Source organism: Nyctibius grandis, chromosome 4 (assembly GCF_013368605.1).
Source record: "Nyctibius grandis isolate bNycGra1 chromosome 4, bNycGra1.pri, whole genome shotgun sequence".
Lineage (NCBI taxonomy): Eukaryota > Metazoa > Chordata > Aves > Nyctibiiformes > Nyctibiidae > Nyctibius > Nyctibius grandis.
The window spans coordinates 38,735,664-38,760,918 of NC_090661.1; the positions used below are offsets into that span (position 1 = coordinate 38,735,664).

General features: G+C 36.9%; 1 protein-coding gene across 6 annotated transcripts in view; it reads left to right on the forward strand.

Moving 5' to 3' along the window:
• The first annotated feature begins 810 nt into the window (after positions 1-810).
• DPH6 (diphthamine biosynthesis 6) overlaps positions 811-25,255 on the forward strand; it is a 240,397-nt gene continuing 215,952 nt past the window's right edge. For all 6 annotated transcript variants that reach the window (XM_068398495.1, XM_068398501.1, XM_068398500.1 and 3 more), the window contains exons 1-3: positions 811-977; positions 6,076-6,170; positions 8,560-8,753. In XM_068398495.1, the coding sequence (XP_068254596.1) occupies positions 955-977; positions 6,076-6,170; positions 8,560-8,753 (312 nt within the window). In that variant the 5' untranslated portion in view covers positions 811-954. The remainder of the gene's footprint in view (positions 978-6,075; positions 6,171-8,559; positions 8,754-25,255) is intronic.

Sequence of the window (25,255 nt, forward strand, 5' to 3'; positions counted from 1 at the left end):
CACTCCCTCTTCCTTCCTGCTCGCCTCCCGCTCCGGCCCCTCGACTCGGGCTGCTGGGGGACCCTGCGGCGACTCGGAACAGGTCCCGTTCATCAGCCACCAGAGGGACGAGGGGAGGGGCCGGCGGGCCACACGCTGCCCGGCGAGCGCCTAGCGCCGTCCGGTCCCTGTCGCCTCCGCCCACCAGCCTCCCAGGGCGGCCGGGAGCGGCCACGCCGGGCTCCGGCTCCCGCAGCCGCGATTACGAGGGGCTCGCGGCGACTTTTGAAGCCCCGCGGCATTTCCTCCCCTCACAGCGGGCCCTCCCGGCCTCCCTCCCCCGGGCCGCGGTGAAACCGCGCTGCGACTACGCCCCGCGGTCCCCCCGGCAGCTACTCAAGGGGACGGACCGGCCACCTCACTCGGTCCCTCCAATTCCCTACACAGCAATCGCTTCGGACAGGTCCGTTGCTGTTCGCAGTAGACAAGAAGGAGAAAGGCGGGCAGGAGGAGGCGGCAAGAACGCTGGGGGGATGCCGCGGCCGCGCCTGCCTCACACAGCAGCCCCGGCAGCGGGCGGCCCGCCCGGGCCTACCAGCGCGGCCGCCCTGCCCTCCATAGGTGGTCTGCGCGGTGCCTCCACGGCCGCGCCCTCCAGCCCGCCCTCCTCTAGGCTGCACCCGGGTTCCACCGCCCGGCAGGCTTGCAGGGCCGCGGCGGGGTCAGCGTGTCTCTCCTAGGCACCGGGAGGCGGCGGCCTGCCGTGCCTCCCGGTTGCTCAGGCAGTCTCCCGGCCTGCCCGGGGAGGAGGATCCGCTGAGGGGAGGCGGCCAGGCGGTAGCGGTAGCAACGGAGGAGCCGGCGGGGTGCGCGGCCCAGGGTGGCCGGGATGGGCGGGCTGGGTCCCCCGCTACGTTTCGCAGCTGTCACGCACCTCCCTGTTAGTGTTACCCGTCCGCCGAGCCCGTGAGCAACATGAGAGTAGTGGCTTTAATCAGGTAACGGGCTGAGGGAGCGCCCAAGTGGGCGAGCGAGAGGCGCCGCGCAGGTGGAGGGAGGGCGCGGGTTGAGGTCGCGCTCCCTCCAGCGCCGCCCCGGAGAGCCTCCTGGCCCGGCTCTTCCCCGCCGTGCCTTTCCTGCCTCCCCACTCCCCGGCGCGGAGGAAGCGGGCTGTGGGGGCGTCTTGCTCTGAGCCCGCTGCCGGTTTTCTGTGTCTGCCCGCGGGCTGGCTGCGTTTGAGTGCCGGGGTGAGGCGATCCCTGCCCCTAGGCAGGGTAAAGCTGTAACCATTTGTCTTCTGCTTTCCCCTTACTCCCGGGACGGTCAAGAACTACTAGTGTCTGTTCAAAAAAAAAAAAAAAACAAACACCCAAAAAAACCCAACACCCAAAATTATTTTCCCCGATCGCCTGCTCCCCCTTATCCCGGTTTCCCAAGTTAGCCCGTCTCCAGCGCGGAGGCAGCCGGGCTGGGGGGCGGCGGCGCCCGGAGCCTCCGGGGCTGCGTGTCGTGTGTGGGGCGAGGGCGGGGAGCAGCCACCTCGGGGGGCGCAGAGCCTGTGCCGCACGCCCTCCGGGTTGAGGGAGTTCTGTTCATTTGAAGTTCAATTTCCAGGTGCTTTTCCTTTTCAAATATCTTCAGATCTCTTAGGATAAATTTTCTGAACTATTAAGGATAGATTTTTGTAGTGTGTCTTTTGAGAGAGATTTCACTTTGCTTATTTTTAAAAAGATAAAGAGCACTCATTTAAATAGTTGCAGTTGGACACAGCCCTGTCAGGGGGTGTTATATTTGTTCCCCCCTCACCCCCCGCCGGTTTTTGTCAGTTTTTGCAGTTCTTGCACTGTAAATGGCTCTTTTGTATTTTTTTTTTTTAGAAAAAGATTAAGATTAAGGTGTGTTCTTTTCTTGAGAAATAATAGTTAATTAAAAACTAACAAGGTAGGAAATGTGTAAATGGAAAAGAATTGTGTGGATGTGAGCAGTGTATTTTTATTTTTGGGTGCAGTAGCTATTACTGAAGTTTTAACATTTAATATATTAAATTCTCTCAGGCAATGTCTAATATCAAACCTTGTTGAAATTGGGGTTTGACCACAAGAATTGCAAATCATTCCAAACGTCATCCAAAGAGGAAAACATACAGCAAATGTTATCTATTTTTTTCAAGATTTGCTTTAATACAGAGTAGGAAAATCAGTTTTGGTGCTAAGATTTTATCTTCCAGGTTTACTTATTTTGATATTCTCTAAGCAGAGGAATGTGTTAAAAGGCAGGATGAAATAAAATCCTAAAAACAGGTTTCTAACACAATTGCTATTTTAATGGGCAATTTTACAAGGATGGATTTAGTTTCAGTGATAGTTTTAAGAAGGTTTTTAAAGAGACATCAAAGTGTCTGAAATCTTTGTAACAGAGCTAGCCTCAAAGATCAGAGGGGGGGAAAAAAGGTATTTGAAAAGTACTGCTTGCTTTTGAAAAGGTCAGGATTATATATGAAACTACTTTAACCTGTTTCTTCTAAAATGCTGGTCACACTTTAAGTTGATAGTCCTGCTTTAAGGTGGTATTTATGGGGTAAACCCTGTATTGTGTTTTGTGCTAAGTCATAGACATTTTAAAGCCAGTCTTCTACCTGAAATATGATGTTTTTCAACTCTCTTAATTCTTTTAGAATTTTTTTATTGTAAATGGTTACACTTGTCAATAGAAAGGAATTTTGCTCAGAAGTCTTTTATGGAGCCCTGTCTTTATGGTTACTATGTTTTTTTTTTCTTCTGGTGTTTTTTGTTTATAAGCCTACCTGTTAACATACCTGCAACACTGTCAAAACTAACCCTGACTGTGGCCCGGCTTCATACAGTTTTCTACAAAAAGGCCTTGTGATTTTTTTCTGTGATGCGAATTGAGAGGAGTCCCCAGGCTACCTCAGTACCTGCCTTACTCTCTCTTCTTAAAGCTTTTTTCTTTTTTTTTCTTTTTTTTTTTCTTTTTTTTTTTTGTTGCAATCTATTAGACAACAGCCAGACTGGGGCTGTGCTGAGTCCACCTTCCTCCTTCAGCATGGGCTGTCAGGCTTCATTGGTCTTAAGTCGTGTTTTACAGCTAGATTAGAAGGCCTTGTAGGTGGGCACCATTTCGTTTTGTTTCTTGGTACGGTTAATTTTTAGGGCCATGATGACAGTAATAAAGAAAATAATTAAAGTACAGTAGCATGTGATCCAGTGAGCACTACAAATTTTGATCAAGTAAATCACTGGTCAAATGTGGGAAATCTGCATGTAGCCTAATCTTAACATGTCTTTTTTTTTTTATAAATTAATTGAGAAGATTAGTGTCCTTTTAATTTTTGATTTAAAAAAAAAAATTAATACTGAAATGCTGTAAACAGCATAGGCAATTATATACTGTCATTTTTCTGAAGTTGTGTTTGGAGTTGAAATCAGAACTAGTGGGAGGCTTTTATTTTTTAGAATGAAGTAATTCAGAAATAAAAGAGCCTTTGTCTCATGATTCTGTTAAGCCTGAAATTTCACATTATGAAGTGAATACTAACTACGTTTTCAAGCTATCAAGCACAGTATGCAGAATTAATGAACCTGTGATTTTTTTTGTCCATATATAGGTTAGAAGAAAGTTGTAGGTATGCATGAGAATAATGTCAGGTGGAGATGGAACCTCGAATTAGGAATCTCTTTATTATCATATTTATATTTACTTTTATAGCACTGAAACATAAGCAACTGCTTTACAAAAATCTGTTAAGTATTAAAGGATTCCATGTTATTTATACTATTTCTGCTTTAAGTGTGAGTTATACAGGAAATTAAGGTCAGCATACAGAATTTTAGCATGGGTAAGGGGGGACCTCATCAATACTTACAAATACCTTAGGGGTGGGTGTCAAGGGGAGGGGGCCAGACTCTTCTCAGTGGTACCCAGCGACAGGACAAGGGGCAATGGGCACAAGCTGAAACATGGGAAGTTCCATCTAAATATGAGGAAAAACTTCCTCGTTTTGAGGGTGACAGAGCACTGGAACAGGCTGCCCAGGGAGGTTGTGGGGTCTCCTTCTTTGGAGGTATTCAAAACCCACCTGGACACGACCCTGTGCAACGTGCTGTAGGTGAACCTGCTTTGACAGAGGGTTGGAGTAGATGATCTCCAGAGGTCCGTTCCAACCCTAACTATTCTGTGATTCTGTGATAAACAGAAATTGAGGGGACTGGCTGTATGGTTATGTCACCGAAATCGGGAATAAAACCTCTTAACACCAATGTAGCATTAAGAAGCAGGCACACCTTTGTTGCAGCGCTGGGCAGCATGGGGGGTAGCCCCTCCAAAGCCGTGCGCACCCCCCTCGATAATTCACCTCATATTTATATAGTAAAATATTGCATATTCATAATGTATCCAAGGACGCCTATACATATTCATAACTTTTCCCTGAAAAGGTGGTCTTTATTATAATGAGTTTCGGGAAATCATTTCCCTAGTCTCCACCTGTAACTCCTCCTGACTGAGCATGCGCAGTTTCTCCTCGTGGTCGTGGGCCGGGGTCTCCGCGATGAAGGCCATATGTCTTCCTCGCTGTGAAGACTTTTTACCTTTCCTTCTTGCGCAGGCGTGGTAATACCTTGGCTCTCATCAAGTCTCAAGATCAGTTCTACTTGGTCTCTAACGTGTTGCAACTTTTTCATCCAGTAACTCCATTGTATTCAACTAGTGTCTGCCACGATCTCTAACAAGAAGTCCAGCAACTTATCTAGTGGGGTTTCTATGGTTACCTACTCCAAACCTAACAGTGCCTATGGTTACCTGTTTCAAACTTAACAATCCTATAACTAGCTTTACAAACTCTAATACAGAACACAAACTTATTATTTTGTGATTAAATTAAATTTCTTTTAACTTCAAATATTTGTAACAGTTACAGTCCTGTAACATACTTTCAAGCTCTTGCATAGAGGGTGATACAAGTGGGAACTTTACCTTGGAAATGCTGAAGGAGTTTGTTAGTGGTCACAAGGAAACTGATGGTCTATTGTAGCAAGGACTGCTTGTACTATGTGTTCTTCTGTCCACGTCTCGGTGACTCTAAGGCAAGACACCGTTTTACAGAGCTGATCTAGATCCAGTTCCTTCCCTGGGCTTTTTTTTGTGCCTTGACATTTAAAGAAGCTGCACGGAATCTCCACCTGCAGTTGTAGTTTGAAGGCTGTGAGTCTGAATGTGGATCTTGTAACCAGTGTGTATTCTAGAGCACTCTTAGTTTTATTTTTAGACTGTAGTATTTCTTTTGATAGTGATTAAAATCCATGAAAAATACTATACTTCAGTTACACCAGGAGAGCAGGATTCTTTCTCATTGATAGTGGAAAAGGTTCCTGTAGATCTTGAATGAATGTCAAAATTGTATTCTTTGTGTTAGAGTATCATCTCTTGGCCTCAGAGAAGAATATTGTTCTGTTTGTTCTTCTGTGGTTTTTTTTTTTTAGTCAGCAGTAATTGTTCTTATTTGCAGTTATATGCAGTAAAAAAATTGTATGTTCAATGCAGTGTCAACTGAATCTACTGCCTGTAATAATTACAGCTTTTGAGAATGGGAAGTACGTTTAAAATCTTGAAACTTTAGGCAAAGTATCCCATGAAGGATAAATGTTATTCCTAACATGTCAGTTGTCATTTAAAAAGATTGCTAATGCTGGCAACTCCCTGGAACAGATACTGTTTTTTAATCCAGGTTATCTAGTGACCAGTACAGAGTAATTTGTCTCTGCAGTGGAAGACAGTCCTTGTTCTGAAGGAGTTGCAGTGTAAGTGGAGGAGTTCTTCATGGAACCTCTCAGATTAGTAATGAGATACAGAACTGGATATGTGCTTTATGGATACTGTATGCAGGCACTATACAGACAGAGTAAATGTTGTATAGTGAAATCATCCTTTTCATACTGCTAATATTTTGCAACCTTTTTTTTATCTCAAAACTTTATAACCCTCTCTGATGATACTAATTTTTAAGTAGTTAGGCAAAAGTCATAAGGGCTAAAACTTTTAGCAGTACTTTTAATTGCCACTATTTTCTTTTTCTTACAGTGGTGGGAAGGACAGCTGTTATAATATGATGCAATGTGTCGCTGCTGGGCATCAGATTGTTGCTCTTGCCAATTTAAGACCTGCTGAAAACAGAGGTACGAAAGCCACATTTCTTATAGAGGAGGGTTTTTTTTTTGAAATTAGAAACAATGGAGGCACAGCTGTGCCTGAATTAAGTTCTTTATGTGTTTGTATATAGTTTTGCATATTGAAGGACAGTCTAGAAATTTTAAAAGAGGTAGAAGAAAGAGAATGGTATGGAGACGTATTAAATGTAGTTTTCCTCGGAGGAGAAAGAAACACAAAAAATGAAGATCAGTAAAAGGAAGGCTTACACAATTTGAAAAAGGGAAAGTATGAATATTCCTGGTGGTAAACAAAGGGATTGTGTGAGTTCAGTAGCACAAATAGTAAAAGGTGGTAGAGGCAAACAAATCAAGCAAATCAAACAATCAAGCAAAACGAACACTGTGTTTCTAGAAATGCTTTAAACTGGCATAAACCATTCTAGATGCCAAAAAGATGCAGTTTTGCTGCTGCTCATTTGTTTTTAACCATATGTATCTTCCTCCATTATTCTAGCCCAGCATTTGTGAACTGTACTGAGGAATTGATCCAGATTGGAATTTACCTCGATGCACTTCTTTTTCCTGCCTTTTTCCTTCCTTTTAGCTTGGACCAGTTTTCTGATCAGTTCCTCACAGGCTGCACCTAGACTTATTTCTGGGAAAGAGAATGGGAGAAACTCAGGTAGTCTAAGTCAGTGGTGAGCTGAGAGGGTGAGCTGAGTACTTTTGGGTTGGACTAGAGCATAAATTGAACTTGAAGTGAGACTTGAAAAGGAAGTGAGTTGTTTCCTAGTTGGTAGGGGAGAATGTTAAAGTATGTTAACATAGGTTAACTGTTCAACATACGTTAAACACTTAAGTATGGTATCTGATAACTGGTAGGAAGATACACAGAGAAAGTGAAGGAAAAAGGGAGCTGCCATCAAAAATGAGTCACGGATGAAACTGGCAAATGCTAGGGAGTATAGGAACAATTTATTTTCTGGGTAGCTAGGATATAATAATCTCTAATCTTGTTGAAATATGTTGTCTTTAAACTAATTTATCCACATCAGAAATGTAGGATATTGTCATTAAAATCATAAAATTATCTCTTTAAGTGTGTAGTTGGAAATTTTGTGGAAAGTTAATTGAGGTGCTTCAGGCAATAGTGGATTCTATGCCATTCATTTTATTTTATCTTGTACCACTGTTGCCTAGAGAGTCTCAATTAATAAAGAAACTGTGTATGCTGAACTGAATATCAATTTAAAGACTTTGTCATATTCATGTATGTTGAAAAACACTGAGTTTCTTTTAAAGCAACTCTCCTGGTCTAGGTTGTTGTGGTTATGGGTTTGGATTTGCCCATTTTGAGCAAAAGCGTATCTGTTGTATGAATCAAATGTGACATCACCTAATTGTTACATAACAAATTAGTTATCTTTATCAATGTTACAGACCTTTCTCTCTGCGGGATGTGCTGTATAGGTATACAGCAGAGATGCTTGATGTGTCTGTGTAAATTAAGTTCCAGTATTACTAATGAACATTAATATTGTGAACTGTGTTAGCTTTTAATAAATGAGGTGGAGATTTCACCAATAATGATTTATTGCTTTATCAATCTGTTTGAGAAAATATCTGAAAGATTATATATGTGAATGGATTATCAGATAGTTTGAGATTTAATTCTAATCCATGACGTCTGCATTTTAGCATTTTTTTTTTTCTTATCTGCTGGCTATGAACTGCTTGCAAGAAAATTCAGTTAAATTTTTCTCCTGGTTAAGGAAATAGAACCAAAGAGTTGATGTCATTTTGAGATTAATTTTTAAAAGGAGTGAGGGTAGAAAAGGCCTGGATATTATAACAGATTTCCTTTTTCTTTTTGTATATTAAGCAGTGTCAAAACATTTTGTAGCAGTCTACTTTTATTCTACGTAAGCTAAAATAATATACTCTTCTTTCTTGGTGGCCATGATAACCATTTTAACAGTAAAGTTTTTGGAAATTTTGACAACCTGTTGCTTATTCTCAGTATCGCAGTGCATTCCAAATGTCTTGCTCTGAGTATGTTGAAATGCATCTGGATTTGTGCCTCTAAACTGTGTTCCTATTTAAATTACTATATAAATAAAAGCAGGTTTGGACCATTACGAGTTTTTTGGATGAAGCAGGGAGGAATACTAAAGAAGAAATAGACACCAGAATTTCCAGATAATCAGCATGTTTGTGACAGAGGTCTTCCTCTCCATACGTCTGTTGGGTGGAGAAATCTATTTTTTTTTCTTTCCATGTTTATAGAGGTATTGTCACCGAACATCTGTTTGTGAACTGAAAGCTATTAACATTTAGATTTTCTTGGTGCTTTGTTATGATTATCTGTAATTGTTGAAATAATGTAGCTAATATGATTGTTTCTTAATTGTGACAGGGCAGACAGATGAATTGGACAGCTATATGTATCAGACAGTAGGACACCATGCCATTGACCTATATGCTGATGCATTGGATTTGCCACTCTATCGTGGTTTCATAAAGGGTACCAGTGTAAATACTGGAAGAGTGTATACCACATGTCAGGAGGATGAGGTTGAAGATCTTTACCAGCTCTTGAAACTTGTTAAGGTATGCTGAATGAAAAGAATGAAATACTTGAGGACAATTATATTGCTTAACTAATTTATGAATTTAAGTAAATGATCCACTTAGGTATTTAAGAAAAGCTTTGAGAAAAAATTTGAACACTTTTACAAGTTTTATTTTTATTTTTTTGTTCTTCCTGGCACCGTAAATATATAGCGTAACTTTATTCCTTTTTTCCTAATGTAAATCAGACTTATTAATCCCCATTTCAAGCAAAAACTTGTTCCTGTTTAAAAATACCTGTAACAGGTGCTCAGCATATACTACAAAAAACATACTGGTAAAAAATATCTATAAATAAAATGTTTATGTAGTTTCATATTTGAAATAATACATTATCTGATTACTGAAATGAAAGATCTTTTGGGTTTTGTGCATTTAGCAATGTATGGAAAGTAATGTCTAGACATTTCCATTTGTGTTCACTTATGCTCTGTAAACCAGAATCTGTTATTTGTTTGTATGTTGCGGATCATTCAGAAAGTATTACAAAATATTATACAATGATAGTTTTGATTCTGGTAGCCTTGTAATGACTATATTCTAATATATCACATAATAACAATAACATATATCAATCCTTTTTAGCTATAAAACCAATTAAAGGGAGATAATGAGCTTATTTCCTAAGACACTTGAAATTTATTCTCTGTTTTTTTCCAGAATGTTTCATGTGGTACTTTATTTTCCACCAGAATTAAAACAGATCTCATTGAAGTAAATAGAAAAGCTCCCATTGACTCCAAAGGTTTTACACAAAGTTTGAGTGAACATGCTATGTCTATTCCAATTAATTGCGTTGATGACTGCAGTGCCCAGTACTAAAATAATACCATGTCTGGAAAATCATATTAGTTACTGTTTTAAAAAAAGTAAATACACATTTAATTTTATTGATCAAACTGGTAGAGTACTTTCTGAAACCTCAGCTGAAGACATTTCTAGTCTTCAATTCAGGTATCGAATGTTTTCTAGCCCCCTTTTCTCCATTGAAATGAGAGTTGAGATTCATGAACCTAAAAGCTTCAGGCTTATTTTTTGTTCAGTTAAAAAAAAAACAAACGAACTTGCAGATAAGACCTAAGAATGTTGTTTGAGTTCAGAGTGTTTCCTGAACCATGTTGGGGTCGAATGTTACATCTTCTAAACTTTTTTGTCAGGGAAATCATGTTCCTCTAAAGTAAAATCAAGATCATACACCTGTGTTGGAGTATGAGACTACGAAACAGAACAGTGCATGTAGGCTGTAGGGCCTCAAGTTGTGTCTAAACCTCAATGGAGGTTTAGATTGGATATTAGGAAAAAATTATTCACCGAAAGAGTTATCAAGCACTGGAACAGGCTGCCCAGGGAAGTGGTTGAGTCACCATTCCTGGAGGTATTTGAAAGACATAGATGTGGCACTTAGGGACATGGTTAGTTGTGGACTTGGCAGTGTTAGGTTTATGGTTGCACTTGATGATCTTAATGATTTTATTAAATGATTTTATGATTATGCTCTAAAGTGCTTCACAGAGGTTTTAAATGGAATGTGCATATCATGCAGTACAGGAATTGAAAGAAATTATTTAAATTATTTTTGAACCATGATAGTATTAGAAATTAGGACTAGTATATGCTGTCTCTTAAAGCAGCATGCTAACAGCTTTCTGCTGCTGGGTAAGATAAGAAGTTACTGATCAATTTAATTAAAAATGGGCAGATTAGTGGCAATTAAGATGATACTTCCTTTTCGATTCTTGCCATCTTTGGAGAAATGGATGCCTGACATAAATTAATGCTAATGTTAAATCTTAACAACTTCTGCTTTGGAAGTTTGTACATGATAATTATAACTATAGTTGAAAGCGATGTTATCAAGTTGTCTGCAAATAACTAACTATTTCTTTCCTGTATAGAAATATTAATTCCACTATATGATATTTTAAAGACATAAATATTAACAATATACTGCCTTTATGTTAGGCTTTAGATAGCCATGCCTTTACAGTCAAACCTATCTATGAATTTCTGGTGCAAAAGTTTCAGTAGGTCTTGCATATTCTGATGAATAAGTGCAAAATTATCGGGGGACGTAAACTACAGGAGCTGTAATTTTTTGGTTTTTTTTTAGTTTTAAGAAAAAGACATGAAAATTTTTCTTTTCTCTGTTAACAGTAACTTTGAAAGCTTTCTATTTTTATTTTTTCACATTGATTTATAACTGCAGTTTTGTAGCTTGACTGTGTAAGTCTTAATCACTGAGAATTTTGCTTTAGGATTTTTTTTTTCCCTGATGTTAATAGTTTTAAACAGAGAGCTTAATTGCATTCTGTTGAAGGGAGGGGAGGAATTCGGTGGAAGCTGCGGAAGCCTTGTCAAAACGCATCCTTGAGTGGACATAACTTCAAAACACTGGTCAAACTAACAGCTCTGTTTTTCTGTCAAATTGTTTGGGCCCAAAAATACAGGAAAGGTGTGTCTAAATCAAAATCAAATAGTGTGCCTCACTTTCAGTTTGTAAAGAGCGCTTGTATTGCAAGTACTTCTTTAGAAAAAAACTGAAACAAAACATGTTTGAAAAACTAGTATGAATTTAAAACTATTTGATGTTTTTAAAAACAACGTTATGAGAACAAGATTTCTAAGAAGTTAAATATTCCCCTGCAGCGCTAGAAAACCCAGGACAGCAGTCCTGTTGTAGTTCTTGAGACTCAGAAAGTGATATTGACTGCCGATGAGTGTAAACCTGCTAATTTTATTGTCACAAACCCAGATGATTGATAGATATGAAGGGAATTTAACGCCCTGTTTTAGATTCTGTGTTCAATATATATTGTGAAACATATCAGAGTATTTATATGATGTGTGAAGGCATCTTGCTATGCAGTCCTCACCTGATAGTAGAATATTTACTTTGTGAGACGTGTAAATCCTGAACTCTAAGGAATAATTTAATCTACTCTCCATGTTACTGAATAGGGATTGCCGGATACCCTTGTTTATCCACATTTGTTGCTTTGCATATTGGAGATTTTTCCGTCAAACCATGTAAGCACTAGAGTTTCATAGTTATCTAAGTTATCCTTCAGGGTTTTGTCATGACGCTGTCTTTGAAACCAGGAAATGTGTGGGAAAATTGTGTTTCTTTCCTTTTAGTGGTTGGAAAGGCTGGAGCATGGAGGTGTTTTTATGAAACTTTCCTACAACATACTCCTCAATATAGGCATATTTAACTGCTTTCTCCTCTTTTCAGTGTACTTATGATCTTGTCCGAATAATACATTGATGTTTTATACAAGCACATACAGAAGTGGTATTAGATGGGTCGAATGTAGGATTGTTTTCTGTATCTCATGGAACTATGGCTAAACTTTTGTTTAGGGCAGTGGTCGTAGCAGCTTCTAGACTATACAAAACAATGCAAGATAAGTTGTTTCAGTTCTGGGTTTCAGTAGACTATTCTGTCCTCTTTCAAGTTTCTTACCTTATCTCCTCTGCTCTGTGAAGGCTTTGCCTGTATTAGGTAAGTTTCCACTGCTGGACTAATTTGTAGAATTCTTGAACTTGATACAAAGATTTCTTTTCTTCTAGCTTTTTTTCATCATTTTCAATAACATTTTGCATAAGTTTTTTGAAATTAGTATTTCAAAAATTGATTCTATTTATAGTTTCTTTTTAATATATTTCTCTGTGTTTGTTATAAAGCATGCAGGTTGATTTTCAGTGCATTTTCAGTCTTACCGTTATTACTTCTGTCAGAGTTGTTTTTGTGGTGCACTTTGTGGGTTCAGAACCTGCAAGCTTACAAAAAACGAAACAGTACACTTGAAAGAAATTAATATATTGGATCTCAGGTCTGACAGATTATTAATTATGGTATCATCCATTGATCATCAGCTGAAATACAAGAATTGATGTTGGATATATTGGATGTATGAAACATTTGAATAATAATAGCCTTTGCTTGTGGCACTAATTCATTTTATCAGTAACATGGAAGGGGAAAGAAAAAAATTATTTTCTAAAATATTATCATATTGTGGAGCACTGATTTTGTAACTCAGTCAGTTACTAAGAAGAAGTAACATGGTTTTTAGTTACACCAACAAGGAGCTTATTAATACAGTGTGACTCCTGTATTTAATAGTTACATTTTAAGAACCAGGATCATGATTTTGAAAATGGACCCAGAGTGTTATTTACTGCAGACAGGAAGTATTCCTGTCTGAGAGTTAAAATTGCAATAGCTGTGTAATTTTGATGCTATTTAAGATGATATTTTGTCTCAGAGAGAGTACTTTGTCTGTGCAAGTTCAGGTAGAATAGAGGTAACTTAGGTGCTATCATTATTCAGTGAAACTCCCTAAGACTTAGAGTTCTTCAGAAACAGTTCTTCAGGATTTGAGATGAATGGATGAAATACAAGGTTATTCTGTGGCCTTTGGATAGCTATTAATTCCCTCACAGAAGATAAAGCTTTCGGTTCCTCATTATTGCTAATACTCTTCCATGCTAAGGAAACAGTCTTTCTTTCACCATTCTCCAGAATGTAGCTGCTGTGGCCAATGGGTAAAATGAGTTCTCAGTTTCAGTCTGATGACTGACTTTCTGTGGCTTTTGTACAGCCAAACGTCTAGATGGTCCCATCAGGAAAAATACATTAATAAATGTAACATAGTATTCTGCTGCAGGCATTGCTTCACTGTCTTCACTGTTATAAAATGTGTTTAAAAGAGACAGTGTAGTATTTAGAAATAGTCATTTGGCTTTTAGGTGTCCATTTTAATCAGCTCTCGGTAGTCCCTGTGACTTCAGTGGTAGTATTTACGTGATAAAGACTGATCGTGTACTCTTAACTCATACGAATAAGGTTTGCAGATTTTCTTAGGAGTCCTAAAGATCTAAATATTATTAGTTATGGAATGCTGATTGACCTCAAGAGTCTGTAGTCTGAGGACCTCAGCATGCTGTTCACCGAACTATTTTTGCAGTTTGTAAGTTCAGATGAAATAAGTAGCTTCCCCCTCTTACTGATGGGATTCAGAGAGTTCAGAAGCGTGCAGAACAGTTCTGTCCTAGTCATAATTTCCCATGTCTTCAGTTGAAGAAAATCTGATATTTTTCCTATTACAATATGAATTATTTGTAGATCATTTGTAGATTCCTCAAAGGTATATTTCTCAACATTTTTGAAAAACGTTAAATTATAGGAAGAGGTATTTGTCTTTATGCTGAATTTCTGAAATAATCACTCCTCCTTAATTTTTTCCCTTATTTTTTAAGATTATATCAAATTGAGAATACTGTGGCCTTGATATTTTGATAGGTTATATATAATTAAGCAATTGAAACATAGAATTTATATACAGCAAGTGAAATTATAACATCAGTATTGAAAAAACATCCTATAAAATCTTCAGTGCCCAGTTAGGGGGAACAGGGATAGATAAACAGTGGAACTTACTCTTTGGGCCCTCTGCTACTCATGTTGATTAGATGAACATTTGGTGACCATATCTCTTAGCACATTTCTTTTTGCCTTTAGACATGTAAGTTAAATGTGAACTTTTAAAAGTTGTTTGAAATGGCTACCTAGACTGACAAGAAATAATTAACTTGATTCTTCATGAAGTGTGATTTTTTTTTTTTTGAGACAAAATATTTGCTGTGTTTTTCATCCTTTTGTAGTTACTAGATTTTTATCAGTGAGAATTTGAATTGTCCCTTTGCACTCATCATATTCTGCTTTTTTTTTTTTTTAATCAACTTGTTATTTTTTCTTTTAATTAATTCTGGAGTGGAGCTCTGTAGCTTCCTCCAGCCACGGGATGACCGTTGTCATCAGCAGTGAATAAGAGTGTGAATTAAGGGAAGAGAGTAAGAAGTAATTGCATAGTTGGCAGTGCTGTAAGCAGTGTAAAAATAATTATGTATCTTGTTCTAGTCACAAGACAGGGTTTGTTTAGGTTTTTTTTTTTTTTTAGTTTGAATTTTAAAATGAGATGGGAACAAGGAAATTTTTTAATCAACAGGATGCCTGTCATTCTCCATGTCTCATCTGAACTGTTCAGGAAGGGTCATTTTTTTTTTTTCCAGAAGGGGATCTTGAGCAACATCTTTGAGGTAGTTTCTTACCGTGAGAAATGTTGAGCTTTATGTAAACAAAAAAGTCACTGTATTTCTCCCTGTTAGGTGTGTGGAGTTGTTTTCACTCACTCTCAGTCTTGTGTTAATATTGAATAAGCAGAGACAGTCAGGCTGGTGGTGAAAGATGGTAAGCAAGCCTGGGGGCTTGTTCTGGTCAGCTTTAAACCTCTGATTGCCAGGTTTTCCTAATTTCCCATTTCCAGGGCATCTCTAGTGTGACCTTGCCTGCTGAATATGATGTTCTGGGTTGCAAGATTCTCACATGCATTTGGAAATGGGCAGCCAGGCATTGTTTACAGGACGCCAAATGAACCCGTGCACTCGCAGCAAGTTTGATAAACACACATTTCCTCCTTTTATCAGTGAGATTGCAGAATGTGAAGTATGAGTTTCCAGTTTTACTCATTCCCTTCCAAACTTTTCCTGTTTAAAAACTGAATCTCACTAATTGGATGATGATACATCCTTAGATTTTGTTTTGCTTTTTTTGTTATTGTTGTTTTGAATACTACTTACTGGTCACTGACACTTTATTTCAGTGCCTACCTTGACCAGGTTTGGCAGGCTTTCAGATAAAAGCTTTCCATTTGTTCAGCACAGAAAAGGTTCTTCCCTATCAATGTAAAGTGAATGCTAATTAACAGTAATGACTTCTAATCACTTTGCTTTTATACTCCTTTAGGAGCACTGCTATTATCCAATGTAGTTAAGTGAAACGCTTATATATGAATCAACAATGCTGTATTTCTTCTCACAGCTATTGCTCATAATCAAGCTTTGAATAAATTACGATAGTGAAATCTGTTTTAATGTGCTGCATGGCATGGGGATAAAGGAAGCTCAAATATCTTGTTAAATATCTTGAATATTTAGAGACTTCTCTATTAACGTTTTGGCATTCAGCATTGTAGTTAAATGGAAAAATACATTACAATGTTGAAGTCAATTTTGTAAATGTTATCAAAACTTTTTTCATGGTTTGAGTTTTATTTAAGTGACATGCATAGACTCAACAGCCTCAGGAACAACCCCATCTGTATCCAGTTGCACATCTGTAGGACTGAACTACAACATTTCCAAGTTAAAATGCAGTTAAGTTTTACATAGAAAAAACATGGATCTTGAGAACTTCACCTGTTTTAGCCTAATGTCGTAGTGTGTTTTTAGTAGATTTACATTTATTTTATTAATACTGTGTATCTAACAAACTGTTAGTTTTGTTTACATGCATACAACCTGCCTGCCTGCAGTCATGCACTTCAAAAGGAGTATAAATGTAATACTAGTGAAATTTTATTAATACCTGGAAACAATAAAATAAGATGAAACTTTATTTTAACAAAACTAGACTGTTAGAAACAATGCTAATAAAAAACAAGAGCTAAACAGATTACTAGACTGGTAGTATGTTCAGCAATTTTAAAATAGTCCTGATTTAGAAACAGAATTAGGCTAAAACCAGAATATATATGGATTTGAGATTTAGTGAACTTTTCCACTTAACATTGCACATATAGGGCCTGTTTGGAAACCAAAGATGGCAAAACCTGGATGAAACCCATTTTTGGCATGCACATTACTTTTTATTTATCTTTTATTAACAAGATGCTTGAAACAGTTACTTAAATCACTTAGAAGGAATTCCAGGTCTCGGAGTCTGTGAAGAAACTGGGGTCTTGCTTCATAAATATATTTGTGTTTTCTGGTTTTGCAATTTAAAAAAAAAAAAAAGATTTTCATTTTCCATGCCATTTTCCTTTCATGTAGTATCTCTGTCTTTGCATGCTTAGAGACACGGTTACCACAGTTCTTATGCATGTGGATGTGAGTATCAACAGGCACTGTCTGTGGTTTTGGTTTTGTTTGTTTTTTTTCATTCATTCACATAGCTGTAGACAATTTTCTGGTAGATGTTTTGTTTGCTTGAGCATTTTCTCTGTTAACATTTGTTCTTTGGTTTATTATGAAGTTATTGCCTAACTTAATTTGAAAATAGCTTCCATGTATCCTTTCCTCTTTAAATGTGAATTTGAGTCAGTGTTCATAGAAGTCCAATGTTTTTTGCTGTAGTACTGTGAAACATGCTGCTTGTGGGTTTTGCCACCAGATTGTTGGAAAAGAGCAACACCTTTCTTCTCCACAGTTTCATTTGAAAAGGTGATATTATCCATATCTTATCTCAGTACTTTTGTTTCTTACTTGGCATCTTCATCATGCTTTTTAAGGATAAAAATTAAAAATATAAAAAATGAATTATCTTATTCTGTGCTGAGGTAACTGGCTGCTTTATATTATTTACACTTCTCATTAGGCAGCAGTAAGATATGTTTTAAAATTTATTAGTGTTTAATAAAATGTAATTGTGGTTAGTTCTAATAAAATACAATCAAAAACAGGCGAGCTTTCATCCTGATGAACAGTAAAACACTTATAAATTCATCTTCATAAATATTTTTATCTCTGAAACTCATTCTTTGTGTAAAAATAATTTTGCTTTCTTATACAATTACTAAGTTATTTAAGCTGACTTATTTAACACACCCCCCCCCCTTTGATATGAATGTCATACCTACAGCGATTGTATGGTTACATTATTTTCAACTGGACACTTACTGTTTCTGATCAGTATATTTAAAGGTGATTCTTCTGGAAAGGCTGGGATTTCATTTGATTTATATTGCACCAGTGTCACCATTTTCAAAATAGAAATGATTGTCGTTATGAAAAGGAATAAAACAGAACTGGCCTTTTACACTGTGAAAGGACTGTACAGTACAGAGATATTCTTTCTGTTGATAAATTCTGCCAGTGGAAGAATTGCATAACAGTCATCACTCATTTTCATATTGATTACAAGTGGGATTCCAGTAATAGGTTGCTGTTTAGAAAGGATGAGGCGGCGCTATGATTAGTTACCTTTTCCATGGAAAGTACTACAAAGGAGAATGCCAAATGTGTGCACTGCAGTATTCCTATCAGCTTGACAGTCTGTTATGTGAACTTTTTTTTCAGTCCATTTTCCCTCAGAAATACAGCTTCAGTCTTTTTGCCTTATTATTGTTTTAGGTTTAGTGCATTTGCATGCTCTCCTAACTCTGTATTCTTTCTTTAGTTAGTTATTTATTTTCCTGACAGTCTTCTCTTCTTGGGCCCTGTCACCATTGTAACTCTTGATAACTGATACAACAGTGCCCTCTGTAGTTTCTTCCTACATGGTTACTACCTACAGCTGGTTTTGGGCATTCAGGTAAAGAACAGGATGTTTAGACTTATTTTTAGCTCAAACAAAAGCCCTTTATTTCTTAAGGAAACATTTTGATTTTTCACTGACTGTTTTATATGCAAGGAAAGAAACAAAAGAGACTGTTCTGAGTCATCTTTTAGGTTTATAAGCTCTCCTGTCATTAGCTAGTGAAAATCTGAAATTTTTTCAGGCATTCAGGGCAGCCATTAAAACTGGATGGGATTTTCTGTGTTGTGTAGGCTTTCCTGAAGTTTTTGTTTGAAGTGGAGCTTCAAAACAAAATAAACTTACTTCCTTGCTGCTTCTCCTAAACTACGTCTTGCATGATCTGCCAGGGACTTAAGACATGCTCCCCAGCAGAACACCTAAGCTTTATTAATGATGTTGTTTTAATTCACACAGTGACTGAAGTAATTGTTGTTCATTAGCATTGATTTGTCTCCAAAACTCATTTACAATTTAGATTTCTCTTTTACCTCATTATAGCTTAATATGCAAATAACCATTTATTCTGTGTTTTCTGCAGAACTTGTTGGACAGGTTTAGTATTGAACACACATGTTCCACACATTCACATACATTCACATTCACACTCATACGCTGCCATTTAAATATTATAAACTACAATAAAAAAAAAGCATGACCTTCTAAAAAAATAAATGCTTTAACTACAATTAGTTTCTTCTGTAACAGCATCATACAAGTCACTCTGTGAAAAGTTAAATGGCTTTATTTTAGATGGGGAGTGTTAATGTATGTGTAGAACACACCCTTAATGCACTTCTATGAAATGAAAATCATAAGTCATTGTAGTAAATTATAGTTAATGATGTAACCATTGATGGCTATTCAAAACATTCCTGTATCTCTAATGATTTGTGTAAAACACATGACTGCCCACATGTCTGAGTTCGTTTGGAATACTAGATAGATAAATGCACCAGCTTTCTACTTCTGAAGACCATTTTTTCTATGTAACAACTGATAAGAATTTTGGTGGAGTAAATAGTACATCACAAACCACTCCTTTCAGTATTTGAGATCTGGTAATAATTGATGATGAAGACTGAATTAAAATGGCCCTCTCTAATACAAGGTGAGATGCTTCAGGAGTGTAGTGTATAGAAGCTTTGATTTTTGTCTGCCTTTTTTATGGGTAATCTCTAGCCTCTACTCATATGGCGTCCTGTCTTTCTACAGTGATATTTTATGTTTTATATACTGAAATGTTGTTGGAGGAATCAACTGTTATGGCATGATATGCACTGGCTAATCCAGAAAATACCCCATATTTATTGTCCATTAACGTAAAACGATTAAAGTTAAAAAGGTGACCCATGTTTTTTGAGTAAAGCAACTATTATTCTGCTGGCAGAAGAGTAATGTTAAATTTGGTCGGAATGACTTTACTTCACTTGAAATTTAACTGAAACTCTGAGTCGAGCTTAATTCTTGCATGGATTTCATAATTATTGCTAATCTTAAATATTGGGGGGGCATTGTTTCATTTTTGTTAATGAGCTTCTTCAGGCGTGTGGAGTTTTTTATGGTAAAACAAGTATTATTTTTTTTCTAACATATGACCGAACCATGGATTGTTATAATTTTTAAAGTGATCTTGGAAGTTTACTTCATGAAGAAAGGGCAGAAATTGATTATTAGAAAAAAAGAAATTATATAAACTTCTACTTTAAAGTAAATAGCTACTTTAGATATGATCTTAATCTTTTCAAAGGAACTTCATCACAGGGCACTCCATTTAGACAAATCTGTCATTCAGATCAGTGGGAATTTTGCTTAGTAAATGAAATCTTAATTAAAATAATATTTTAATGAAGAAAACAATTACAGATGATTTGTTATAAGTGTGATCTGGTTGGCAATGGGAGAAAGATTTAATTTTAAGCTGCAACCTTTGAGACAGATAAGGTGCTGTCTATTTGGAAAAATGAATAAAGTGTATTTTCTTGCAATGAAACTAGCAAATTAAGATTCAACATAATTAAAATAGTGATAAATGTAGATTACATTATTGGAGATGATGAATTACAGCTTTTCTCTCTATTGAGAGCTGGCATAATTTACTAAGACCAGGCAAAAAACTGACAGAGCAGCCACTGCAGATTTTTATAGGAAATGTCCTGTTTAGTCCACACACTTTTCTCTTTTTAGTTAAAATGTCAATGATGATTTCACCCCGTCCTAGAATCATTACCTTCCCCGCAATGTACCACACTTCTTTTCATCTAGTTGGATTATGTGATCCCTGTCTGAAATATTTAAAGGAGAATATATGTTTAAGGTAAATCTGGAGTTGAAAATATTTGTTTTCAAATAACTTGTGTAAGAATGAACACTAAATAATCTTAAAATGTGCTTTCATAAAATCTGAGCTGATGCAGGGTAGTTAAGGGTATTACTGAAGGTCATCTTAATTTTAATGTCTGGTATTTCTTTGACTCGGAAATACCAAAAGATGTGGAGATTGAATGTTGGGAATATCTTTTGTATAGAAGATAATAAGTATGTACTCCGATTTGCTTCATTAATAGTTGCCTATGCTATAACACTAGTTATAAGGAGAAAAATAAATATTGCAATCTAAAATGGAACATTGTTTGACATAACAAAAAGAAATACTGATTTTTCTCACTGGAGACATAAGAATCTTAGTTTATGACCCCAGAGAGGTCTTTATGATTAAATTTAAGTTTTAAGACCTCCTTTTTTTAGGATATTCTTTTAAAGACATTTTTTTCTTTTACTTTTAAGACATTCTTTCTTTCTATGGAACTTGATTGCATGAGAGGGAATCTTTGACGGCATAATATTTTTAGAGAAAAGAAATAGCATTTAGGTTTTACTTGGTTACCTGATGACCTGTCTGTTTTTATAACTATAGGAAGTATAGATAATATTCTCAAAACAACTGTGAAGTGTCAGTAGATACTGAGGAGTTAGGGACTGAAAACAAATAAACACTCTTCCTTTGAAGTGTTTTCTTACGGACCTGTTTGTTCTACATTCCTTAGGCATCTTGTTTTTCTGTCTTCTGTGTTATCCACAGCCCCCTATTTTTTTTCTTTTCTTCTGTTGTTCTGCTTACACAGTCACTTGATAAGTTGTACTGCATACTATATTTAATACTTCTTGACTTTTTTTTTTTTGTAATGTAGTTTTGGTATCCAAAACAGTGATACGATGGTGTTTCAGGAAGGCACAGTTTATTACAGAATATGTCATCCAAGTAAGTGCATTAAACTACCTGGCATAGCTTTGTGTTGGCTTTCTTCAGCTTCTGTGTTCCCTGGCCAATGTACCAGCACAAAGAAAAGATTAATGTGTATAGATATAGAATCATATAATTGTTTTGGTTGGAAAGGACCTTTAAGATTATCAAGTCCAACCGTTGATTATATATATAGTGTTTTGTAGAACTTGAGTTTAACCTGCAATGTTTGTGATTTTACAGAGCTAGATAACTGTTGGTTTATAATTTCTTGGCTTAATTTATTAGTCTTTCCCATTCATGTAGTCATGTTTCATTCTGCTACAGTTTGTTTTATAAAGTCCAGTAATTCTTTTTTCTTTCACATTCCTTAACTTTCTTTAGACCTCTACAGGTTTCCAGTAATTTTTATGATTTTGTGCTACAATAACCCTTTTTGGCACCTTTAGGATTATCCTTATCCTTTGGAGACCAGTCCTGTGTTTTTAGGGAAAGTCTGTCAGTCGTATTACCCACCTGTCATTGTGACTTATTCATTGCTTACGTCACCATTCTCAAAAGTATGAAATGGTGAATGGTGCTGTGAAGGAAAGATCAATAGATGCTTTCAAAGGAAGATTTACCTTGAGACTTAGATCTTCTTTTTAATACTAAGTCAGTGCTATTAGTTATGAGATGGTTTTAATATTTTGACGTTAAGTACCCTGTTTCTCAAAATGGAAAGGTGCTATTGTGTTAACTAACTTTTATGGAGCAGCATGACTTCAGCAGTTAAGCTGCATAACATCTGATTTTCCAGTTTTCAGTACTTAATGGCTTTTCCTGAATGCTTAATTTTCTGAGCTGAAAATACACAGTTTCATCCCCTAAAAGTGATAAATCATTTCTATAATAAACATTTGAAAAAATTTCTTTGAATTTTAGTGATACTGTCAGTGTAACTGCACAAAGAGAGGAGAGTTCTTGTTTGAAATCTTCATCAGTTGGGAAAGAAAATTCTTCTTCTCCTCATGCCTATTTAAATTGCTTTGAGAGCTTGATGACCCATGTTGTCTTTCCTGGGCATCCAGTTCTGTGTGATATGGTGACTGTTGACACCTTTTGAAAGGTGGTTGCTCTAGAAAGCTATGTGAATATATAATACTAAATTTATTGTATTAGTTGTAAATTCAGACAGCTGAGAATTTGAAAATGGCAAATGTATAGTTTTATGCTCTCCTTTGTATTATCTTGTACTTCAAATAAGCTGGAAAAGCAGATTGTAATCATATTATATTAAAGATTATATCACGAAACTCACTAGAAGGAAACCAGACAAAAAGGTTGCATGAGTGTGTGGTGTTTCCTAATTTTTTATTCCTTGATTCTGCAATGTTAATTTTTTCCAATATTTTTGAAGTGAAGATGAAAAGATCTAAAACATGTGTGTGCATGTGCACACATTTTGGACCGGGCACATGAGAAAGCTGGGAACCTAGAGTCTCCTTTGCAGTAGAAACTTCTGCAACATGAAATGAGGGACTACCACATCTAGTTGGCAGCCTGCTGCTATTTCATAAGTAGGAAGCAGGTTTCATGGGCTAGATTTTTGTATTCATGAGATGATTGGGGGTTTCATTGGGAAATTTTGTTTGGTCGACTCGTTTGTTCTTTTACCTTATAGCTGCTGCTCCATCAGTTGGTAGGTATTCTTAGTGCTGTGTTATTATCAGCTGCTCCTGATACGGTTTTATCAGTGTCGTTCCAGCCTTGGAATATTCATGTTCTCTGTAGTTATTTTGCCAGGCTGTCAGAATTTTGGCTGCCAGAATATTCCTGAGAAATACAAGCTAATGCGAGGGTTTGCCACATTATATAATATGCCTATAGTGCATTATAGAAGAGGAACTACTCTTTCTTTGGCCATTGCTCCAGTAGAAATGCAAAATAATATACTTGAGTATTTTCAAAGATAAGTGTAGCCTTCTCCAGTGTTAAAGTGTGCATTAGGCAGTGCTGTAGACAGTGTCACATACTGTATGTTAGCAGACTATTAGAGTAGTCTGCTCCATTATTTCTCTTTTCTGAATCAGTAGTTAACCTACTTCAAATTTAAGCATGAAGTCAAATTTGCAAAAACATAAGAAGTCTTCCAGGTATTAGACTTCCTGTATTTTGATCAAAGCAATATGTCATGTTAAAAAAAAAAAAAATCCTTAAATCTATAAGAAATTCAGAAGCAGGAGAGGGTCCTTGCTTCCAGGCTTGTTTTCAGTCAGTGGTCAGGCATGTAGGTTTGTAGCAAGTGTTGTTCAGCTCCTTCTAGTTTCTGAGAAGTTTACTTTAAGTCAATTCTGAAGTCTGTCAGACTTTTTTCCCTGCTCCACTTAGCAATCTCTGAGAATGTATTTGTGATATACTGAGAGGACAGCACAATTGCAACCTGTTTGTAAAATACCTTAGCTGAAGAAATGGGGTGTAAACTATGTTTAAGTGATTTATGCTAAGTTTGCATAAGAAAGTTTCCCCCCCCCCCTGCTTCCCATTCTCTCATTCAGCTAACTTGCAGTTTTTTGATAAGGTGGCAGTCAAGTTCTTAGTTTTTATACCTCCATTATGCCTTTGGTTGCATTGTTTTGAGAAGTATATTTAGAAACTTCCATTGAAGAACTGAGACCTTCCCATATAGAAGTGTTTCCCAAAGTTGATCATTAGGTTTTAAGTTGTCTTGATTCTTTATGAGTGTAAAGTATTAGCATTTACAGTCTCCCCTTTGAACTGAAACCACACAGAATCCATCCAGATTTAGTTTTCTCTCCAAGCTTTTTGTTTTTTCTTCTTTGTTCAGAAGGTGCTCTGTCCATACTAAATTAGAATAAAAGCTTTCACTTCCTTAATTATGCAATTGTGTCTTTATTAGGCAAGGGTTATCTCTAATGCTTAAATTCTTATTTCAGCAAAGTGTAGAACTCATCCTTCTATTTGGTCACTTGTTGGTACGTATCAGCAGTTGGCATGTTTGACAGGATGTTACATTCTTGTTCATATGTACATTTAAAACATATGAAGTACATTCAACCTAATTTGTTGATTAGGTTGACTGAGACCACACTTGTAAGTCTCATGTTATTTTAGTACTTCAAATGAAAATAGGTTTGGGATCCTTGACCTCTTCTTCCCAAGCATACAATCACAGTGCAACTGTATGATAATATAATATGCAGAGTGAACAGGAGACACTGGTTTAAAGCATTGAGACCATGAAAACTTCTCAGTTTAAAAACTGACATCTCTCAATAAAACAGTAGCAATTCATGTTGAAAGCCTGATATAAGTATTTCCCTTCTGTTAAATGGGACAAAAGTATTTGTGGGAAGGTCACACTTAGTTTCTTCTTTTTAATGGGTAAGAAAACTCGTCAGTTTGCAGACCATTGTGCAAATGTCTGCTCAGAGAACTGGAAGGGGACTGAAACCTTAATGAATGTGAATGGCCCTGAACTACCACCATCTATAAACATTTCTGATGTCCTTGTCCTTATCAGGCTGATATTTTTTTTTAGCTGTCTTTTTGTGTCATACAGTTGGTTTGTGTTGGACTAGACTCAGAGACTGTTCCTTGGCTGGTAGATTCTTTGGTGAACAAAATACTTCTACTCTTAATAAAAAGCTGTTTTCCTTTTCCTCTTATCTTGTTACTGCAGTCCACAGTCACTTATGCCAAGGGCACAAGTCATGATAAGTACATATTTGCAATTTTAGATGTCTTGGTCCTCTGAAACGTCGATTTCTGCATAGAAAAAAACCTTAGTAAATAGTTGTAGCACCTTGATTAGAGAAGAGGCATATGGTTGAGAACCCACAGTATAAAATTAGCGCATATACCTTTCAACAATAAAGCATT